The sequence below is a fragment of the Simochromis diagramma genome, unplaced genomic scaffold, assembly GCF_900408965.1.
Source record: "Simochromis diagramma unplaced genomic scaffold, fSimDia1.1 OVJJ01000583.1, whole genome shotgun sequence".
In the NCBI taxonomy this organism is placed as follows: Eukaryota; Metazoa; Chordata; class Actinopteri; order Cichliformes; family Cichlidae; genus Simochromis; species Simochromis diagramma.
The window spans coordinates 969933-991675 of record NW_024387285.1 but is presented as its reverse complement, the minus strand read 5'-3'; the positions used below and the strand labels follow the sequence as shown (position 1 = coordinate 991675).

Below are 21743 nucleotides of genomic sequence, written 5' to 3'. Positions count from 1 at the left end.
CTTTAAAAAAAGCATAACAACACATAAAAATCACAAGTTGTTAGTTCTTAATAATCCAAAACAACAAATGAAATACTGTACATGGATTTCCACTGGAAAGGCATTTTATTGATAAAATCTGAGGTTATTATTCATTTCTCTGCAGGGAAGTTCAGCCTCAGTCACACGGGTCTAAAGATTAGATGACAACAAAAAATTGGGTGGCAAGTTTCACCTTTCAAAACATGTTGGCTGCAGCATTGAGGCACTTTTACTTTGAAACAAGTGTGCCTCACACTTTTTCTAGTTTCACTATTGCTCGTTGATTAGTTGGTGGGGGCAGACAAGTTTCTGTTTTCAGTGCAAACTATGGGCAACCAAGCAAACTGCTGGCACCCAAAGCAATTGCAAGGTTTTGTTGTGCAGCACCCTGATTTAAGGACTGATTTTAGCTAGCACCATTCAGCAACAGACAGCAACCGCTCTCCAACTGGTTGGGGAATAGCCAATTTTCCTAGCGACCAGTGGTTGCCAGGGGAGTGCAGACTTAATAAATTCTGGCATCTCAGGGCTTCCATAAATTTGTTGACCGTGGCTTTGAACATTTTTAGAAAACATCCACATGACTATATGGGGTGTTGTGTGACGGTTCCTGAGGCTATGTTTTACTGCGCAGACCATCTGTGTTCTGCCCCCCCACACTTCCACCATCACAGACAATGACATTTAAGAGTCAGCAGCTGGGCGAGATCGGGGCGATATCACTCAACCATTAGCCCGTTCATCCTCATCCTCTAATCCCACCCCTGCGCCCCCGACGTCACAGCATCAAACACGGCTGGATCTGCACAAATCCCACACTTGCGCTCTGAGCGGCCGGCAGAGCGCACCATGTGCCACGAGAAGCGCGCTTTCAGGCGACGCGCTTGAACGTGGATTGGTACGGAGCTGAGTGAGAGAGAGAGACTGGCTTCTTTCTGTTTTTTCTTCGGTTTCATATAAATATGTCTCATTCGGAGAAAAGTAGAAATTTGGACTTTTTCTTTAAATGAACGCTGCCCGTTGAGGTGAAAGCAAACAAGGTAGGACAACATCATAAATAACGCAATGGTGAACTTTTCAGTGTTTGGCAGGGCGACGTGAATCTGTAGAATTAATTTTCAGTAACTTTTACTTATCTTCAAGCTGAATCGTTAAAACTGGACAGCGTTTAAAGCTCGTTGGGGCGTGTAGAGGCAGGGAACAAGTGCGCATCCATCCAAACCATTATCACCGCGTTTTTGTCCACTGCCTGACAGGACGCTCTTTGTCCAGGAGCGCTCAGTCATTCAGCTCCTGAAGTCTGCATCCAAGTTCCTCTCATGTGAGATTTACTGGGAATCTGAAGGAGCGACATTATGTCCTGATTAACTTTAATGTTTCATTAAGTGATGTGCGCATAATGGTTGCACAGTGTGTTCATGGAGCTGTCTGCTCGCCTCGATGCATCAGGCAGAATGCTGCTGGATGGACGCGAACTTAACGAGCTCCTGTGTACGTGTTATCATTATCATTAGTGGGAAAGAGGGTCATGCACAGTCATCACTGGGGACTTTTGGAGCTCCATTAGAATTACATTTGAATTGTTTGATTAGTTAATAAAAAAACCCGTAACTTCTTTTCACCTCTTTCATTAAAATATAAAATTTAACTGGGTTTGACTCTAATTAATTAACTTCTAAACACGTAATGAGCTCCTCTTGTCTCATGCAGACGAAGATGGAGCATTAAAATCTGAATACAAACGTGCACAATGCAGCTCTATTAATGCCATTGCAATGGCTGCTTTTAATACATGCTTAAAGAATGATGAGAAATGCAAAATCTGGGGTTGGTGAAAGATGATGAAGGACTGGATCTGACATTTAAGTTTATTTTAAGCTGCGTGTTTGACAAACATTGGAGAAGGCAAAAGGATCTTATTCGTTTTTGAGCTACATTTCCAGTTACACCCTGGATAAATGCACTGTGATCGCAAGTTCACCAAAAAATGATATTAGGGACATGAACACAGTCTGGAATTCCCTTGCGGCTCGCAGCTCATATGCAGTATCATGTGAAGAGCATGTTTAATGACAGCAGAACCTCCACTGTTTATTGTAATAACTTTATTGTTTAGTGAACATGAGTCAGAGGGGGAAGCTGCTCTGAACGTGGTCTTCTGCCTGCTAAAGGAGAAGCAGTTATGGTTGGTTAGTGAGATTAGTGTTTAATTAAGAGGTCATGATCAGTCGATTGAATTTTAGAGGGTTTTTTAACATTAAGATGTAAATTTGTTTTTTCACAAAATGTAAATGTTTTAACATGATAACATGTATTGTTGGGCTGCTGTGGACCACTTAACACAGTACCTCCCCAGTGCAGTAATGTAATTAGTAAAAAACCTTATTTTATAAAGCCTTATTTTAACGCAGATCTTAGTCAGATGACTGAGACGAGGCTCGTTTTGCTGGTCAGCTCTTCCCCTTTCATACTTGTGCTGTTGAAATACAGAGAATTACCCAGATAGAAGGATTGATACACTTTTATGTTGAAGTTCAAAAGCTTTTAGCACAAACCAGAACACAAACTGAGAAGTTATCATGTGATTCCTGAGGTCTTTATTCCCAGCATAACAGTGAAAGCATCTAAAACCATGTTTAGATATTTCCAGCTTACAAATGATTTCCTTTGAAATCCAACAATGTTTCTGACTGAAATTTCATATAGTGGTGCTTTCTTTTATCTGCAGTATATCTGCTGTGGAAGTAATTCACTGAAGGAGGAAGACACTTCAGTTGCACTTTATTTTACAGTTCCCTAGTGAAGTGTCACACAGTGTACCAGCGGCATCAAACAGAGAAAAACACTCATACACTAACAGATTCAGACACTCTGATTAGAAACCGATCTCCAAAATGGACTTGATTTTGTCGGAGGGTCGGCTGCTTGGAGTGGCTGATATATCTGTGTCCACAGCACATGACTGTCCTGCAGAATTCAGTCGTTTTCGCACTTTTCTCATCGTTATAGGTAATGTGGTGGTTGACAATGTGAACATAGTGTGAAAAGATGGCTTCATAGCTGCACAATGAAGCTTTAAAGTGTAGTGTGCACTAGTATGTCCCCACCAATTATACTGAAGGCTCAGCTGCTGTGGGTTAGCACATTAGGACAGTGACACTGAAGTCCTTGAGTGTTTCTGGGTCATATTTTGCTTCTCATATGCATCCAAGTCTACCATAGCTTGGAGCCTGTAACAAGCATTGTTGCCTCCTCCTCACAAACACTAGCCGGCTGAGTGGGGAAAAGCTCTTTTGCCCTTTTCGGCGACTTTCTTCTCAAAGGTTCCTTAGAGCAAGTGATGTCCTTGTAATATCAGTCCTGGGGTAACTGTGGTGCTTGGAGCCAGTATGTGAGAGATTTAGGAGATTTGTGCAGACCAGTGCACAAGTCCACAGTGTGTAACATGCACAAGGCAACCAAAGGTGCTACCTTTTCTAAGGGTTTACAGGTGATAGAGCAGCCCTGATTACGCTGGAGCTTAGTGGTGCTGTTGATACCGTGGATCATAACATTCTTGCCTGAAACACTGGGTTAGCCCTAAGCAGCGAGTTCTTCTCGGTTCAGTTTCCATCTTAAGGATAGAACGTTGTCTGTTCGTCAGATTTTCTCATCCTCTGCTCTCGTCCAGGTTTGTATCTGTTTCCATTTGGTAATATTATTAGGAGGCACAGCATCTCCTTTCTTTTCTATGCTGATGACCTCCAGTTTTATCTTCCACTAGAACCTCAGGATTCCCTACAGCTTCTTATGAACTATTATGAAGATATTAAAGCCTGGATGATTAATAACTTAAAGTTATAACTGAGATCATCATCGTCAGTTCAGCCAAATCTAGAAGTGCTTTTGCAGGCTGTTTAAGTCATTTCACCTCATATTTAAAGCCCAGTGCAAAAGACCTCGATGCAATTTTTTAAACCCATTTGTTCTCTTGTTAAAAATCATCTTTAAACTCAAATCTTTTTTGGCTTTTCGTGATCTGGAAGTTCATCCATTCCTTTATTACTTTATGTCTGCTTTTTTGGAGATTCCTGTACCTTGGTGTCACCTGTGTCTTTAAACACGTTAACAGAGTTCAGCAGCTAGATTTTATTGCTGATTTCTTACATTTCCAATATCACATTTGGAGTAACAAGGTAACCATCTTTGCAGTCACTGCTCCACAGCTATGGAATCACTTAATGCTTGAGATAAAAGGAGAGTCTAGGCTCAAAACCACCTTTACTCTCTGGCCTTTCCAACCCACTAACCTCTCATTTGTTGTTATATCTGTAACCCTGCTGTCTTCTGGTTGATGTAGTAGTAGTTATGTACCTGCTACTGAAGGCCACTTAATTCTGTATTCTGCATCTCCACTGTTTACTTTACATTGCACAGTGGAACCCCGACTTACGAAATTAATTTGTTCCTGAGGGTCTTTCGTAAGTTGAAAATTTTCGTAAGTCGAAGCACCCGTCGCGCCTTTTAGAGTGAGGCGATGCTGAACGATAGGCTATAGGCTAATTGCTAACTAGAACAACAACACGTTGTTCAAGTGGAACAGCGAAGCGCAATTACGAAAGCCAAGGGGTTGTCACATGATTCGGAAGGCATTGTGGGCTCAGCCAATCAGACCCAGCGGATTTCGTAACTCGGGCAGAAATATTGCCGTTCAGTGCCTTCGTAACTTGAATTTTTTGTTTAACGGGGTATTCGTAAGTCGGGGTTCCACTGTATTTGTATGTATTTTTAATGTAATTACATTTAATGCAACTGTATTCTTTGCACAGCAATTCAAAAGCTCAATTTTAATTGTGCTGTGTAAATCTGATTTTGTTATACTTGTGAGAGGAAGTAAGAGACGGCCCCTTTTTTAACTTTCTTGGCTGATTACATTTTGCTTTTTAAAAGTTGCATCTGCTTATTACAATTTTTTGAGGTTTTTGATTTTCTGAGAACTATAATTCACAGCATACCTAAGAATTTTTATAACAATCTGCAGCAGCTATTAGAAGCTGGAATCAAACCTCAGAAAAACCTCAGGTTACTGGACTTAGGTTAACTTTTGTTGATTGATCTAACTGAAAGTGTAGCCAGCTTGCATGAGTCTGTAACTATGTTGCAGTTTAGTTTGCACTGGGCTTTCTATGCGGAGCTGGGCTTTTTTGTGCATTTCAAACAATGGCAACTAACACTGAGGTGATCCACCTGCTGTTGGACTGATTAAATGTTTAATAAGACTTAACATAAAAAAAAGGGTTAGAATCGACAGAGTTGGAACTGTGAGAAACAGAAATCAGGATGTGGCTACACCGGCAGATTAATGACTATTGCATTAGCATTATGATTTATTTGCAGGCTATTAAATCCTACACTTTTTTGAAAATAATATCTTATATCAAATCACAGAAATGCAGAGACGGATGAAGAAGAGCGCGATACTTCTATCAAAAAGGTGTTACAGAAACCATCTGTCAACAACACCAAATGTGATACACTTAACTGAAGGGGAATTGTTGATCTTGGGTTCAATGATGCAATTGTAAAAACTGTCATGCATCATAAAGGAGACTCAGAAAATGTGATGGGAGGATGACGGTGATTGAAGGAATCAATTTAAGACATCAGCAAAGCACAGGAAGTCAGTTCCAAAGTAATATTGTGTTTTCTTCCATCTAGACTTTCATATTACTCCATGTAAGTAACATCCAATCATGACCAGACAGTTCAAATCAGACTTAATGAGCAGGATTCTCAGCAGCTACCCTTATCTGATCCAAATCTCTTCTATATAATTTCTTGAGTAGACGCTATCACAGCTGTTAATTTGCTGTCTGCTTGAAGGCACACGAGTGTGACACTCAGACAGCTGAGAGGAGGCTGACTTTTTCATTGGCCCATTTTGTTGTTCACATATAAACAGTAGTTATTTTACTTTTCTTCACGTGTGTCAAATTCAGGTGGACCTACTCTTAGAAAACAGATTAAGTTCTGTACGAGCAGACAGTAAAAAATGAAAGTGGATTGAAAGTGTTAAATTCATAGCTTTTCATTCTAACATCAAACATGATATGAGATACCAGTACAAGGGAGGGAGGCTGTCAAAAGGTTTAAGAGACTGAATAAGCCTGTCAGAGAGAGAAAAAAAATCAAAAAAAGCTGAAAGACTGCAGAAAGCGCCTCGAGGAGACTGTTGTTGTGATTAAATAAAACTGAATTAAATAGAGGCCAACTAAAGTGGATGACATCTAACCAAGGCAAGACCCTTTTTGAGGGGGTAAGCGTGTCACTGTCAACATTTACAAACCAAAGTTGGCTTAATGAATAGAAACACATTCAGGGTTTATTACAAAGCATAAACCACTGGTTTCACTGAAAAAGAGGAAGATTGCTTGAAACGCTCTAAAAGAGCCTTCACAGTTCAGACAAAGAAAATTCTCTGGACAGATGAAACCAGGATGGAGAAAATTATGGCGGAGGAGTTGAACTGGCTCGTGATCCACAGCATACCTGTCAAATATGGTGGAGGTGTTTTGGCATAAGTATGTATGGTTGCCAGCAGAACTAAGAACGGATGACCTAACTGCTGATAAAGGTAACAGGATGAAGTGTGAAGTGTACAGGGCTATATTCTTAGACAGACTTAGACAAGTGCTGCAGAAGAGTGCATCAGATAGTGCTCACAGCACAAATGGATAATGATCCAAAGTAGACTCAAAAGCAACCCAAGAGTTTCTCACAGCAAAGAAATGGCACATTCTTCAACCCAGCAGAGCAGGTTTTCAGTTACTGAAGAAAAACTGAATGCAGAAGGATGTCAGAGTAGAAATGATTAGCCTGTACTTACAACACGTTCACCTTTGAAATGTTTTCGACAGCATACGAACATAAAATCACAATTGCGAGTTTGTTGACTTGGTGGGTAATTTTTTCTTTGGCATTTTCTTTTTCCCTCAACAACCAATCTCATCTCGTTTTATAAAACACAATCAGACAGCGACAGCAGGATCCCACAACAAGAGCTGCTCCAGTGTGGCAATGCTCGGGCTGAAAAAGTGAAGGGGGAAGAAGTGCTCTTTTCAAGTAGCAACACAGATGGAAAATAGGACAGTGAAGTAGCGCGCTGCTGCTGGCACGGGGCCGGTTTGACATGTATTGAAAGAGATGCTGATTTATTTATTTTATTAAAAAGGCTTAAACAAAATGTTGAGGAAAGGTTTGATAATCTCATTTATACCAGAGACTGAAAAGATGGACACAGCTTGGGATCTGTAAAGTGAAACAAGTGGTTGTAAAACCAAGTGCAGCTGTTAAGAGGACGACTGGGAAAACTTAATCCATCAGCTTTTCCAATAACGAGTTTGAGTTGCAAGTTTCAAAGTCTTATAGGACACTTTTTCATTTTGTACTTCATAATGTACGGATGTACTGAATGCTGACTATACTAAACTGCGTTTGAATAATGGCCAATAAACGCCCAGTAGATAAAAGTTGGACAAGAGTTGGCAGTTCGTCTTGTAATGGGAAGGTTGCCGGTTCGAGCCCCGGCTCCGACAGTCTCGGTCATTGTGTCCTTGGGCAAGACGCTTCACCCGTTGCCTACTGGTGGTGGTCAGAGGGCCCGGTGGCGCCAGTGTCTGTCAGTGCGCCCCAGGGTGGCTACAATGTAGCTGCCATCACCAGTGCGTGAATGTGTGTGTGAATGGGTGGATGACTGGATGTGTAAAGCGCTTTGGGGTCCTTAGGGACTGAGTAAAGCGCTATACAAATGCATTTACGTTTTAAAATCAGACTTACTCCAGCCTGGAAAACCTCAGGGGATAAAGTACAAGCAGTTACAACAACGCTGTTCAAAATGGAACTTTTAAAAAATAAGTTATCATCACCTCCATTAAAATAACAGACAAATAAAACACAGCGGGTGATCAGATAACCATCAGATACATCAGCCGACCCGAGCTTTTTTGATAAGAAATGATCAAAATCAAAATGTATCTGCCCACACTCAACATCTGGCATCATGCAAAAATCGCAGCATTGTTGTAACACAATAAAAACCCAACACGCTGCACTGATGTGAGAGTGAAAGGAACAAGGTTTCATCACAGATTCCTCTGAACTTTATCATTCAGCTACAAAGGCAGAAGACTTCTCTTTGAAGAGGTGAGGGTATTTCTTTACTTTTAGAGGAGCATTATCTTTCTTCATTTTGATTTCTTCCTTTTCTTGTGTAACATTACACATTATAATCTGACAGGATGATATGCTTAAGGTATTTTTGTACTCCTTAACGGGTGCTTTTTTAAAAGATTGGGATTAAAACTTTTTGATTAAGCTTATAGTTAAGGCTGGATCAGGTGACCTGAATCCTCCCTTAGTGATGCTGCAGTAGGTCTAGTCTGCTGGGGGATTCTTCTTCACTCACATCTTTTTTGTTTGTTTGTTTTTTTAAATACTATTAATCTCTGGCTCTCTTCCACAGTGCGTCTTTTTCCTTTCTTCCTCCCTAACCCCCAAGCAGTTGATGCAGATGGCTGTCCCTCTCTGAGCCTGGTTCTTCTTGTTTTTCCTTCCCGCTGTCACCAAGTGCTTCCTCATAGGGTCATCTAATTGTTGGGGTTTTCTTTCCAGTATTGTAGGCTCTTACAGTATGACGCACATTCAGGTGACTGTGACTGTGATTTGGTGCCATGTGAATAAAACTGAAATGATTTACAACACTAGAGAGGGATTCAGCCGTGGTCAACAAACATGTTTTCACCAAAAATCCTTTAACAAACCTTCGATTGCAGGATTTTACTTAATACAAAACTAATCTTAAAATAAATAAATAAATACTCCAGTACCTTCTCATTGCACTTTTCTAACGACTTTTCATATTACAGGGTTAAAATGAACGAAGGATTTGAAAACAACTTGACTCAACTGAATGACAACTGGACGTTTTACAACTCCTCCCTGGAGTCTGTCGTACCCAGGAGCAACATCACTTATGTTGGATTTTACCTGCATCAGCCATCCACGGCAGCCATCTTCATCGTGTCCTACCTGCTGATTTTCCTCGTGTGCATGGTGGGAAATGGAGTGGTGTGCTTCATCGTGCTGAGGAGCAAAAATATGCGGACTGTTACCAACTTGTTCATCCTAAACCTTGCCGTGAGTGACCTGCTGGTGGGGATTTTCTGCATGCCAACAACGCTTCTTGACAACATAATTACAGGTGAGCAGACAGTAATAGAGGTGTGTTGCTCTTTTGTGCTGTCAGTGGCAACACTACCCAAAAACTACCTGGTGAAATTGCATCAAATTTGAGAGGTTGAGCATGGAGTAGGGAAGAAACTATTACCTTTAGCACAGAGAGGAATCTCTGCATGTGGATTCTTATAAATTAGATGATTTATTGCTTCTTGCTTCCTGATAACCCAGATAGAGGACAAGCTTCTATTGTGATTAACATCCCGAAAGGCGTATTTAAGCTTCAGTGTGTAGACCGAACAGCAATAATGGACAACAAAATAAAAGGTTGCCAACATGAAAGTTAAAATCTAATTTCCTTGATGAAAGTTTTGCAGATTATCTGCAGAACTCAGCAAATACTAATGAACAGAATCATAACCAGCTACTTAACAGGTTCTGAAGCAGAAAATAACCACTTTTTGGTAGCGATAGAACATCTTAGAAATATCTGAGATTTGGTATACCCACTGCACACATAAACCTAAATTACAAATGAATGTTAAGGCAGCCGGAGTATGGTAAAATCCAGCCTGACCAGCAACAGCTGAGTCACCGTAGTGGAACCAGATCTGATTCCTGGTATCCTGAAACGGCCACCGAGCAGAAGGGTTAGGGTTTTTCTGTCGTCTTCACTTTTGCCCTGTTTTACCAAGACTTGCTTCACATTTCAGTGATCGCAAAGAAAATGCTGTATGAAAAGAAGTGTTCTCACCATCTTTTCCAGAGTTCAACCAGCCATTTAGCTTTCTACTGTGAAATCACAGCGTCAGAGCTGCAAGCCTCATTAATCCTTTGATTAACCTTGAAATCAAATCCACAACAGTTTTTCCACTGACTGCAAAGCTGCCTTTGTATGCTGGCTTTGAGTTGTATTAATGTGGACTACCCAAGTTTTCTGTAGAGCCATCCCTCGCTAAATGAACCTTGTGAGCACTGAGACATGACCCACGGTTTTCTTATCGCCTGTGGTGGTGAGAAACAGAAGAGGCTCGGCAGAGTTGAAATTGCGAGCAGAGATGGAGAAACCGGGGCTTTTTCCACATTGTGCTCCAATTCCGTTTGACAGTTGGTTGCTGATGACTAAATCACACATGAGCAATTTTTAAGGCAAGTGATAGTAGCTGGGGGTTCGGATACTGTCTACAGTTACACATTGAAATTAAATGACTAAAATCAGACAATGATTTTATGATAATTTACACTTGGAAAGTGTTTTCAAATTCCTTTGATTCTGATATGAAATGACAGTTTCAAACTAAAGCCCACGAGCTTCTGTCTTTTGCTAACAATAAGAATCTCAACTGAGTGACAACGAAATCGCTTCACTCATTCAGAGCAACAATTTTGGATGTATAACGAGAGCGGAATCTGCAATTGGTGATTACAGTTACAGACCAATTATCCACATCTTTCCTCTTTGTAAGAGCAGATATTTAGTATGAAAGAAAACATTATAGTCTGAATCAAGAGCCAAACCAGACATGTGAACGTCCAGCTGGCTGGAATTCTTTGTGCGAATAAATTCCTGCTGCGATGACATAACAATGAATTTAATCCAGAAATGTAAGGGACGGCTTGCGCCTACCAGCAGGAAGCATATTCCAGATTAGCTTTCCAGTAGATCATCGCATTAAAAATTATGCAGAGTTTTAGAAAAATCTCTTTCAGTGCGAACCTCTAACCTCAACAGTTCAAGAATACACCAGTGGGTAAGCATTTGCTGCACTATGAATGGCACTGGAACAGCTAAAAATAACAAAAGCATTTAATAAAATAAAGCGTGTATGCAATCCCAGTGTCATGCATTAATAAAAGAAACCTAGAGGAGAGACATATCAACGGAGTAGAAATTGAGCTCTGGAATCGACACCTGCCGAGCACAAAATAATAGAAATAACAGGATAATAGTAATAATAGAAAAAACATCAGTAAAAGTTATTTTGTGATGTAGCTTATTGGAGAGAATGATGATTACATTTGGCTAATAATAGCAAGATTTTTGCACTTGTGCAACTTGGATATATCCATATCTGCAGGGGAACAAACGTCTTGCACAGAGGAAGCCTAATGTGTAAACACTGAACCCAGGAGATACAAGTATACCGACCCCTGCTCGCCACCTCTCACTGAGGACGACTTTACAGACCGTCTTTAGGACAAAGGCTTCAAAACCCGAGCGGTGTGTTGAAGAAAGCATGACTATATACAACTGGCATCTCTCAGCCTGGTGCAATAGCTCCAGCTGCTGCTGTTCGAAGTGCCAAGAACCAGTTTGGATCTGACTGCCCAGACCTTCCCCCCGACTGCTTCCCCATTCATATTGCATCAGACACCAGTGGACCCCCCAGCCAGTAGGGAGGGTGATTGGCAGGGCTGGCCTATGGGGCTGTCTCTGGTTGAGGTCAAGTATGGACCAAACTAAGGTCACCTGCAGAGCACGTCTCCACACAGAAATCTAAAATATTTGATTAGGCTTCATCAGATATAGATTTTGAAAGGATTACACTTTGGTGGGAGGTGCATGCTTATAGCTCATAATTAAGTGGGGATCCTGATTGCTTTCCAGAATGCATTAGCCTTTGCAAAGGATGTACCACCCGAGGCTTTACATTACCTGACTCTCTTATCAGCAAGATTATAGAAAAAATGAAATGTGGATATACCATCTTATTATGTGACACCACCTGCAGCCATAACTGTTTTTGATCGCTCCGAGGTGATTTGAAGCTTCTGTAATAAGTTCTGGCCACACAATTTCATGCAATCATGAAATGATAAAGCGGGGTAGGAGACATCAAAATGAAGGCCTGGTTCAATAAAGGGAGGAACAAGTGGCTGATGACCCCGACCACTAGATGCCTGTTGCGACATTTTTATTTTTTGGGTCTGTTCTGAGAATTCATGAGTCAGCTTGTCACATTTCATGTTACACAAGATAGGATAACACAAGATGTTTTAGAAGAATATACTCCAGTAAATTCTCTGCGGTTTCTTTAGTGTGTTATGTTGCATGACCTAGTGGAGAGGCCGTGCTAACAGGGCAAGAAAGATTGCCGTCGGCGTCTCCAGCAGATTTTTCATGCCACTGAAGATCCAAACATTTGAGCAAGAAGGGAGCCCAAAGTGATGATCAGGCAAAAAAAGATGGCCCTCTATGTTTGCTGGTCGACTGTTGAGATTTGAGTAAAATATCAGTGGACATAATGGTAAATGTGATGCAGCAGACAAAAAAAAAAAAAAAAGGTTCAAGGTGAGTCAAGCTGCAGTTTGTATGAGGACAAAATGAAAGATTCATTCAGACGCCAGCAGGCCAAAGAGCTTTTGGCACAGAGATGAAAATTGAGCTCACTCAGCTGGAACGTAAAGGGCTGTGTCAATCATAAAGTGGGCAGAGCTCATCACCAGTCTGCCTGCACTCCATCTTTCAGTTCTTTCAGTGTTAGGAGTAGGATACAGAGAAATTCAGTGGCATTTGGCCAATAAATCACTCTGACATCTCAATTCAGCTCTGCTTTCCATTATTGCGTCAGAACAGATTAGATGCCATTGTAATCTGTCTGTCTGCAGTTTGCATGTTACTCAGGCTGCATGCATGAAAACATGACCTTATGCATAATTTTTTCTCCTTGTAGCGTAATAGTCATGTGTTTACAGTGATCGTGCACCGAGCTTCGAGTGCAGCCAAACATGGGCGACCTACAGCTGAGTGATAATGCACGATGCATTCAGGCACAGACACAGTATGGGAGCACCTGTAAAGGCTCATATCATGTGATGCATATCCTTTTTTGTATGTTAGTTTCGGTTGTCAATGAAAACTCTGGGTGTTTGATTTATATTTAAAATTTCACAAATACCAAAAAGATATATTTCTGTGATAAAATGTGTTGATGAGAGATTGTGGACAAAAGGAGAAAAGCACAATTTAATTTTGTAGGCAATAATTAAAAGTTAGGACAGGGGCGACAAAAACATGAAAAGTGATAATAATACATTTTAAAAACACACAGTGGAACATCTGATAACCAAGATGTTAATTAGTAGCATTATTTGGAATAAACAGACATTTCCTGAGAGGTTGCAAATTTAATAGAGACTAGAAGAGGTTCACCACTCTGAAGGACTGCGTGTGCAAACGTCTCACAATTATGAAGAATTTTTGGTACATAAACAAGTAAATGTGAGGTTCGGCCTCTCAGGAGCACTCTCTCTGCGATCAGGAAAACAAGTAAAAACTCTAAAATGCAAACAAACAGATGCATAATGCACATTTTCGAAATGCTGATATCTCCTGGGTGCTCAGCACTCAAATCTATGTGAGCTATGAAACTACAGCTAAGCCCTCAGTGGCTGAAAACACCTAGCAATGCTGTTAAAAGGAGAGGTGATGCAACCAGAGGTAACTTGCCCCTCATCTCACCTTTCTGAGACATGTTGCTGGCATGAATTTAAAAATGAACATACTAAAATGTGTTTCTGCATTTTTAATTCACATTTTTTCAGCTTTTTTGGAAACGAGACTGGACTCAATGTTAATGGAGGTCAGGGGTCAGGGCTTTAACACAATGAAGTGAAGCAATAAATAAAACGTACAGCTCTCCATTTGACAATGAGACTGTGAAGCTTCCCAACACCAATGAAAAGCAGTGCGATGACGGTTACAGTCATCTTCTTTCAGCTATAGTGATAAGAGGCTCTTGTTTAGCCCATGAGTGCTCTGAAAAGACTGGACTACTCGCAATCTGCCGCAGTTTCTAAGAAAGCTTTCATCTACAGCTCATGTGATGATGCTCTAGTTCACTGTGATTGATGGTATTGAATCTGCATCAGTGCTTACTGGCAATTCAAACTATATGAAAGAGGCATCGCAAGAAGATTAAAGACGCCCAAAATCTGCCTGCTCGTCTGCTCAGCACTGTGAGCAGATTTGGCAGATGCTGTGTAATTTTGGTTAATAACATATTGTGTGTAACAGAAGTACATTATCGCACTGTATAATATAATTTTGTGAATAGAAATTATTGTAAAAAACAGTAACTGCAGACCTCCAGCAAGAAGGAATTGGTGTTTGAGGATATTTTTTATAATGGAAACGGTAATTAATAATGACACTCGACCGTGTCTGCCGCTTCTAAATGCAGTATGCGGATGGATGGCAGCTCAGGATATCAGCATATTGTCTGCCTACACAGAAGAAATTTGATGAAAGTGGGTCTGTATCTGCCTTATTTAGAGTTTTCTGTTCTGAAAGGGATTAAGAAGCTGAGCGTATTATGTAGACAGCTTGTTAATCTGTTTATTCCTTAAAAAATAAAGAAAGGAAGACAAGGAGGTAAACATATACACAGTGAAATAAAAATACGCTTTCAGTCCAGTTATTTCTGCCATTATATTTATCTGACATCATCCATGTAAGACAGCAAACTTCCAGATCGTTGTGCTCCCAGCTGTGCGAGGCTTAATCCTCAATAATTTACATAGTTCAAAAACAAGACTATCCCCTCCTCTTTCAAATCCCTTATTCTGTTTCCTAGATATACATTTTAATATCTTAAACCAGTAACAGAGATATGCCTTATGTTATTATTAGAAACCGAAAAGAAAAATTATTTCATTAATTTTTTTGTATTTCATTTTGATCAATTAATTTTAATTTCAGCAGGTGGTATCACACTCGAACAGATTGAACAGTGAACAGTGGGAAATACATGATTTAAACCTCCCTATACCACAAAATATTTTTTTTCATTGTAAATAGCTGTGTTATACTTGGTGAGACTCTAGAACTTAAAGAAATATACATATTTTTTAATTATTAGTAATTGTTTGTATGTACTGTTAACATATACTGTTTTATCAAACAGCCTGAGCTTGTTAATATTAAAAACCGTAATTTTCACAATAATTCTAACAATGTTTTGACATTTTGTTAAAATTAAAAGTACGGTATGTTTTAGGTAATATACAGTTGTAAATCGTAAATTCAAATGAAAAAAGCAGGAAAGATTGCCATTCATACAGAGTTATTATGTATATTGTAGGGTGATTCATTGTAAATAATGTTACAGATTTTTCCTGTTGTTTTCAAAGACAATGTGCCATATTAGGCAAGGCAAGTTTATTTGTATAGCACAATTCAACAACAAGGTGATTCAAAGTGCTTTACAGAGACATTAGAAACAAAAACAAATAAAAAGCATGATTTAAAATTGATTAAAACAAGCAAACAAACAAACTAATTAACAAAAAACAAACAAAACAGATAAAATCAGTAGTTAAATGTAAGTTTTGAAATTTAAGCTTAAAAGTGTAGATTTGGTGCTTTATTCAAATGCAGCTGAGAACAGGTGAGTCTTCAACCTGGATTTAAATAAACTGAGTGTTTCAGCTGATCTGAGGCTTTCTGGGAGTTTGTTCCAGATATAAGGAGCATAAAAGCTGAATGCAGCTTCTCCGTGTCTGGTTCTGACTCTGGGAACTGATAAAAGACCAGATCCAGATGACCTGAGGGATCTGGCAGGTTCATACTGGGTCAGGAGGTCACTGTATTACAGTACATTAATATATTTTCAACATATTAGCAGTGTAAAAATAAAAGCAAATCACCATTTTTCAGTTTACAGAAATGTAATGTCCATATTACAATAAATTACTCTTTTTGATTTAATGGTAATTTACCATTTTACAGTTATTAACTGTCATTTTTATGTACATTTCTTACAGTGAGGTTCATTTTCAAACTCAAAGAGCCCCCATCAGATCCCCCAAAGCGTAGTAATACTGCTGGTGGGTGGAGATAGAAACACTATTATAAAGTTCCCTGAAAATCTCGTCCTATAAATGTTTTTCTCGTCACTGTTCAATGCCAATATTTTAAAACTCAGATTTCAACTTCACTAATAAGAATAACACGCTCTGCCAGGAACCCCGTGAGGTTTGTTAGTCTCATTCAACTTTCATCTGGTATAACAATTAATTGCAAGTGCAGATAAATGGCTCATATCAACATCCTTCTAGCCTGCTGGCCTCTCGGGAGCTTGTTTGTGCAGTGAAGCTACTATATGAATGAACTGGAGAGGGATTCACATGTTTTACTGAATGGTTTAAAAGCATTTTCTGCAGATTTTACTAAACTATTCTTGCACAAAGGGCTGATTGAGGATTCCTTGAGTACCGTGTTTCTTCTTCCTGTTCACTCTATACTGATGATTGTCTGCAGGCATATTAAACATCAACACTGTAGATGTTACCAGCATCACTGATTACGTATTGTTCCCAATCAAAACACTTGCTTGTGGCATTAAGACAAATCCCCTCAGCTTCAGCGTACACTGGTGAGTTTGTGGGTGTAATCTTTGTTTTCTCGTTTCTTATTCTTCTCCAGAATTTACATAGGTACTGGAAAACCATCATATAGAGCAGTCGTGCCTCTCAGGCCTTTGCATACATGTGGGTCGCATAATTACGTTAGTCCTTCCAGACTAACCGGCAGTGTTTAACACTATGGTCTGGATTATTAAAAGGTTGTTTTGAAAAGTGGTTCCTAAATGGCCTTCTGGCTTTTTCAGAACTCACTGGTTAAATATTTCTTAGAGGAACTGATGGTTTCCTCTGTGTCCCAGAAGTATGCCATTACATGAGAATCACAGCCTGGGGCTACAGTCATCATGCCAACTGTCACAGTTTGTTGTCTCAGTAGTAAATCAGCTGAGTGCATCTCTCTTGTCAACAGGATGGCCTTTCGGAAGCTTGGTCTGCAAAATGAGCGGCATGGTTCAAGGCATCTCTGTGTCAGCTTCTGTCTTCACGCTCGTCGCTATTGCTGTTGACAGGTAACGTAGATGTATTTTATCTTTTAAGCTGCTTTTGAAAAATATAAAGGTCGCAGCGTCTTTTATGCAATTTGTTCAATATGTGCTTTCCATGAATTTGTGTAATTAAGTACTTTGAAGTCCTGTCATGATCCTGGGTTTTTTGTGAGCTTGTGATTCCTTTTAGTCGTAAGAGTCTCTCGTTTGGAATCTGTTTGTTCTATTTTTATATTCTCGTCCTCCTTTGTCATCCCTCTGTCTCCTCAGTCATGTCCCCCCATCTGTTTCGATTTCTTTTTCTATGTCAGTTCGGTGTTTCTTGTTTCGTGTCAAGTTTGTATATATCAGTCTGTCACCTGTTCACTTAGTTCCTGTTTAATTTGCCAGTCCCTTGTCTCATGTGCTTTGCGTGTAGCTTTGTTTCACTCTGTCATGCTTCCCCTGACTTAGCTCAGCTGTGTTTCCCCGGTGCGTTCCATCTCCCAGATTACCTCTTGTGTATTTGAGCCTTCAGTTCTCCTGCAGTTCCACCCCCAGCTTTATTTAAAACAGTCTTTTAGAGTGAATGATATCATTAAGCTTATGACAAAGCTCAGATGGGTAATAATAATAATAATAATAATAATAATGGGGTGCCGAGAGAAGAACTGTGGTACTGCATGAGGAAGTCAGAGGTATGTGAGGGGGGCATAGGAAAGACAGTGGTACGGTGTGAGGAGTGACAGATGGGTTTAAGTTGAGTGTGGGATCGTTTGCAGTAGTGATGGACAGGTTGACAAGTGAGGCTATGCGGGAGTTTCTGTGGACTATGATGTTTGCAGACAACTTTGAGATCTGCAGTGAGAGTTGGAAGCAGATGGGGGAGAATCTGTAGCGGGGAGGTATGCTCTGGAGAGAAGGGGAAGGAAGGTCTGCAGAAGCAAAACAGAATACATGTATGTGAATGAGAGGGACGCAGAAGCAAAGGTGAACATGTAAGGAGTAGAGATATTGAAGGTGGATGAAATGAAATACCTGGGGACAAGCATCCAAAGCGATGGGCAGTAAACAAGAGAGGCGAAGAAGAGTGCACAGGCAGGGTGGAGCAGGTGGAGATGAGTGTCCTTCTATCACAAGAGTGAAAGGGAAGGTTTATAAAATGGTAGGAAGACCTGCTGTGGTGATGGCACTGATAAAAAGACAAGAGGTCGAGCTGAAGATAGTAAAACTTAATTTGGACAGACCAGGAAGGACGGGATTAGAGGGACAGAGGGCTAGCTCAGGTTAAAAAGTATGGAGACAAAGGTAGAGAGGCACGGGTAAGATGGTTTAGGGATGCTGGAGATACTGGACAAAAGATTTTGAATATGAAGCTGCCAGGCAGGAGGAAAAGAGTGAGACTCTAAAAGCAGCAGCCCAAACAAGAAGACGTTGATGACAGTAGGCAAGTAAATGGTAGTGCTCTGATGCAAAGAAACAGGAAACTGCAGTTCTGAGATAATTTTATGGGGATTATCAAAATTCCCATAAAATCCCCTTGTTTCTATACTTTCTGCAGCCCATCTGGCCCGAGTTGGGCCCTGCTGGCCCCAAACACCACAGATAGCTGACATACATCTATTTGTGTTCTCTAATCGAGGATTACACGCAGGTCAGTGACGGAAACAGTGGATCCTGTCTCCTCTTTTGTTATCTCGTGTGTGCAGAAATGCACCTAAGCCATCACAGTTAGTTACGTCCTCTTGGTGAGTGTTACAGGAGATTTGTACCATTACAGTAACAGAGTGCATGGGCTGAACAACTACTGAGCAAACAGAGAACCTTTGTCTTTCATCCGGTCTTCCTTCTCTCACCAGTCAGGGCAGATGGCCCCGCCCCTCCCTGAGCCTGGTTCTGCCGGAGGTTTCTTCCTGTTAAAAGGGAGTTTTTCCTTCCCACTGTCGCCGAAGTGCTGCTCATAGGGGTCATATGATTGTTGGGTTTTTCTCTGTATCTATTACTGTACGATCTATCTTACAATATATATAAAGCGCCTTGAGTCGACTGTTGTTGGGATTTGGCGCTGTATAAATAAAACTGAATTAAAAATTGAATCGAACCAGAGAATCACCTTAATCTAACTTCTCTCAGCCTTTGGGTATTTAATAGTTGAGCTATTATACCAATAATTTTTTTTTTCATTCTCAGACTGTTGCTGTTTTTGCCTCAGCAGGAAATGGAAATGCTATGGCAGTGTTTCCCAACCTTTTGGAGCCGCGGCACATATTTCACATTAGAAAAATCACACGGCACACCACCAAACAAAAGTGTCACAAGAAGCATATTGATCATTTTTCACCAGGCACAGTGGAGTTGGCTCGGTTTGTCCCCAGTATACCTTTTTTGCTTTCTTCTGACCACTACTCCTGCCTTCATCTGGGTGAGAATTTTCTCCGGGACCCAGGTCGGATTGACCACTTTTCCTTTTCAAATATGTATCTATTGCTATTACAGGCTGGTTATCTCACTCACAGCATGACATTATGTAATTTCTTCTTTGTCTTCTGTTTTACTGGCGGTTGGCAACCCATTTAATAAGAGCAGGTAGTTGTGCTGCCCTCTGGTGGAAGAGAATGTAGTTGTTACTCACACCGATCACTTAGAGTACTAATCAGGTGGAACCGGATAATCTTCCACGGCACACCTATGTGCCGCAGCTACGGAGCATCTGTCAGCTAAAGGAGGAAAGATTTTCTCTTGGGTGCAAAAAGAGACCAAAAACAATCCTTAAAATTGCCTGTAGTGCAGGGTTCTTCATAATGCTTGAAGTTGGAGAATATTGGACTGCAGGCATTAGATCACAGAGACACGTCTCTAAAACACTGCCAGTCTTCCTTAGCCATAAGTGGCGGCTGTGTAAAGAAGCATTTATATTAAAATTTTATCTGCTTGTTTCCCTCAAGTGGCAAAAAAAAAAATTAAAAAACAAAACAACTATCCTGCCCCTTTTTTCAAATTCACCAAATGTCAGTGAAATCTGTTTTGTGATGTCTTGTTGAGAAAGACATAAGCCGGACAGGCTTGTGCAGCTTTATTATCTTTAACTGGCACATGTCTTCATTTGAATTGCTTCATTGCCGTCCACAAAGATGTCAACAGTCGGATGTTAATCCTGCTTAATCGCTTTACAAACCAAAGCAAGAGGCTTTAGAATCCAGTCTGTCGCCAGCACTCGAGCCCCACAAAAAGCCCCACATCCTAAGTGGAGTTAGAAGGTGTAAATATGAGGGTGACAAAAGCTCTGCGTGGTGTAAACTGACAGCGCTGTATATTATCATCTCTCTGTCCTCAGACACTAGACATGCAGCGATATCACTCCATCACTATTTGATATCACTAGAGGCTGTCTGTGCCTCTGGGATGGACAGATTTTGAAATGCTTTGACATACAGAATTGAAAGTCACCTTCAATATCCATCAGCTACATACTTAGAATTAAATTTGAGAGGACAAGGAGACACAGAGCTGTGTGTTGTCACCTTTGCTGTCATTGTTCAGTGAGCCAGTAATCACTCCGTCTCATCTTCTGTGCCTTCACCTTACTGCTGTCACGTTACACAGCACTGTATCATCATGACTAATTTAATACCAAAATATCTTTTCAGTCTACGAGCAATTCATTTTAAACTCCGAGAGTCATGCAGGTTGAATGTTTGCACGGCATCTCCAGTTGGATTGAAGCTTTTGATTATATGTTGTTGTGTTACCGTGAAGTCAGTGGGCAAGACATGTCAGACAATGGCTGGAGAAAAAGGCACAGAAGAAGGAGGGACATTAGCATTTTTGAAGTACCCGGCAGTGACATTTGTAAACACCGAAAAAGCAGACTGGCCCGGGGGAACTTATTTAGTCACTCGTTTATCCAGCGCTGCACGGTGACAGGCATCAAGGGAAAAAAGGGCTTTACTTCACAGTGACATCCACAAAGCAAATTAGCCACACCAAAATAAGTCCAACTGAAACTTTTCAAATACAGTTTGCATGCTTAGACACAATGCAGCTGACATGACTGTCAGATACTGCAAACAAATGGAAAGTGATGGTGTAATGTTTGCATGGAGAGGTGAGAACACGACCATATAAGCTGATTTCTAAATGAATTGTACACTGCAACTATAGCTGGCAAGTGCTCACTTCAGAAGGAGTCAGCACAGAGACTACAAGCCCATCATCATCAATGGAGCTCCAGAGGAGAGGGTGCAGTCCTTCAAGTATCTTGGTGTCCACATCTCCTCAGACCTGACATGGGCTGCCCACATTCAGGTCCAGACCAAAAAGGCTAGGCAGCGCCTGTACCACCTACGACAACTGAGGAAGTTCAGGGTCTCCCCAAAGATCCTCAGGATCTTCTATACAGGCGCTGTGGAGAGCATCCTCACACAGAACATGACATCGTGGTTTGGGAACAGCTGTGTGAAGGACCAAAAAGCTCTCCAGAGAGTGATCCGTACAGCAGAACACTGCTGCAGGATTGCTCTCCCCCCGCTTCAGGACACCTACACCAGGAGATGCCGGACTAGAGCAGATACTGAAGGACCCGTCCCATCCTGGCAACAAACTGTTCCAACTTCTGCAATCTGGTAGAAGGTTCCGCATCATCCGGGCAAGGACAGAGAGACTCAAGAGGAGCTTCTATCC

The 21743-nt window shown here is 40.8% G+C and overlaps 1 protein-coding gene and 1 long non-coding RNA gene across 2 annotated transcripts in view; one reads left to right on the top strand and one right to left on the bottom strand.

Annotated features, from left to right (window-relative positions):
- The first annotated feature begins 822 nt into the window (after window positions 1-822).
- npffr2a (neuropeptide FF receptor 2a) overlaps window positions 823-21743 on the top strand; it is a 29572-nt gene continuing 8651 nt past the window's right edge. Inside the window, exons 1-3 of the mRNA XM_040003564.1 lie at window positions 823-1061; window positions 8925-9259; window positions 17009-17108. Of these exons, the coding sequence (XP_039859498.1) occupies window positions 8932-9259; window positions 17009-17108 (428 nt within the window). The 5' untranslated portion in view covers window positions 823-1061; window positions 8925-8931. The remainder of the gene's footprint in view (window positions 1062-8924; window positions 9260-17008; window positions 17109-21743) is intronic.
- The window catches only part of LOC120716157, a 38758-nt gene continuing 26059 nt past the window's right edge, over window positions 9045-21743 (bottom strand). Inside the window, exon 3 of the long non-coding RNA XR_005691825.1 lies at window positions 9045-9141. This is a non-coding gene — a long non-coding RNA (uncharacterized LOC120716157). The remainder of the gene's footprint in view (window positions 9142-21743) is intronic.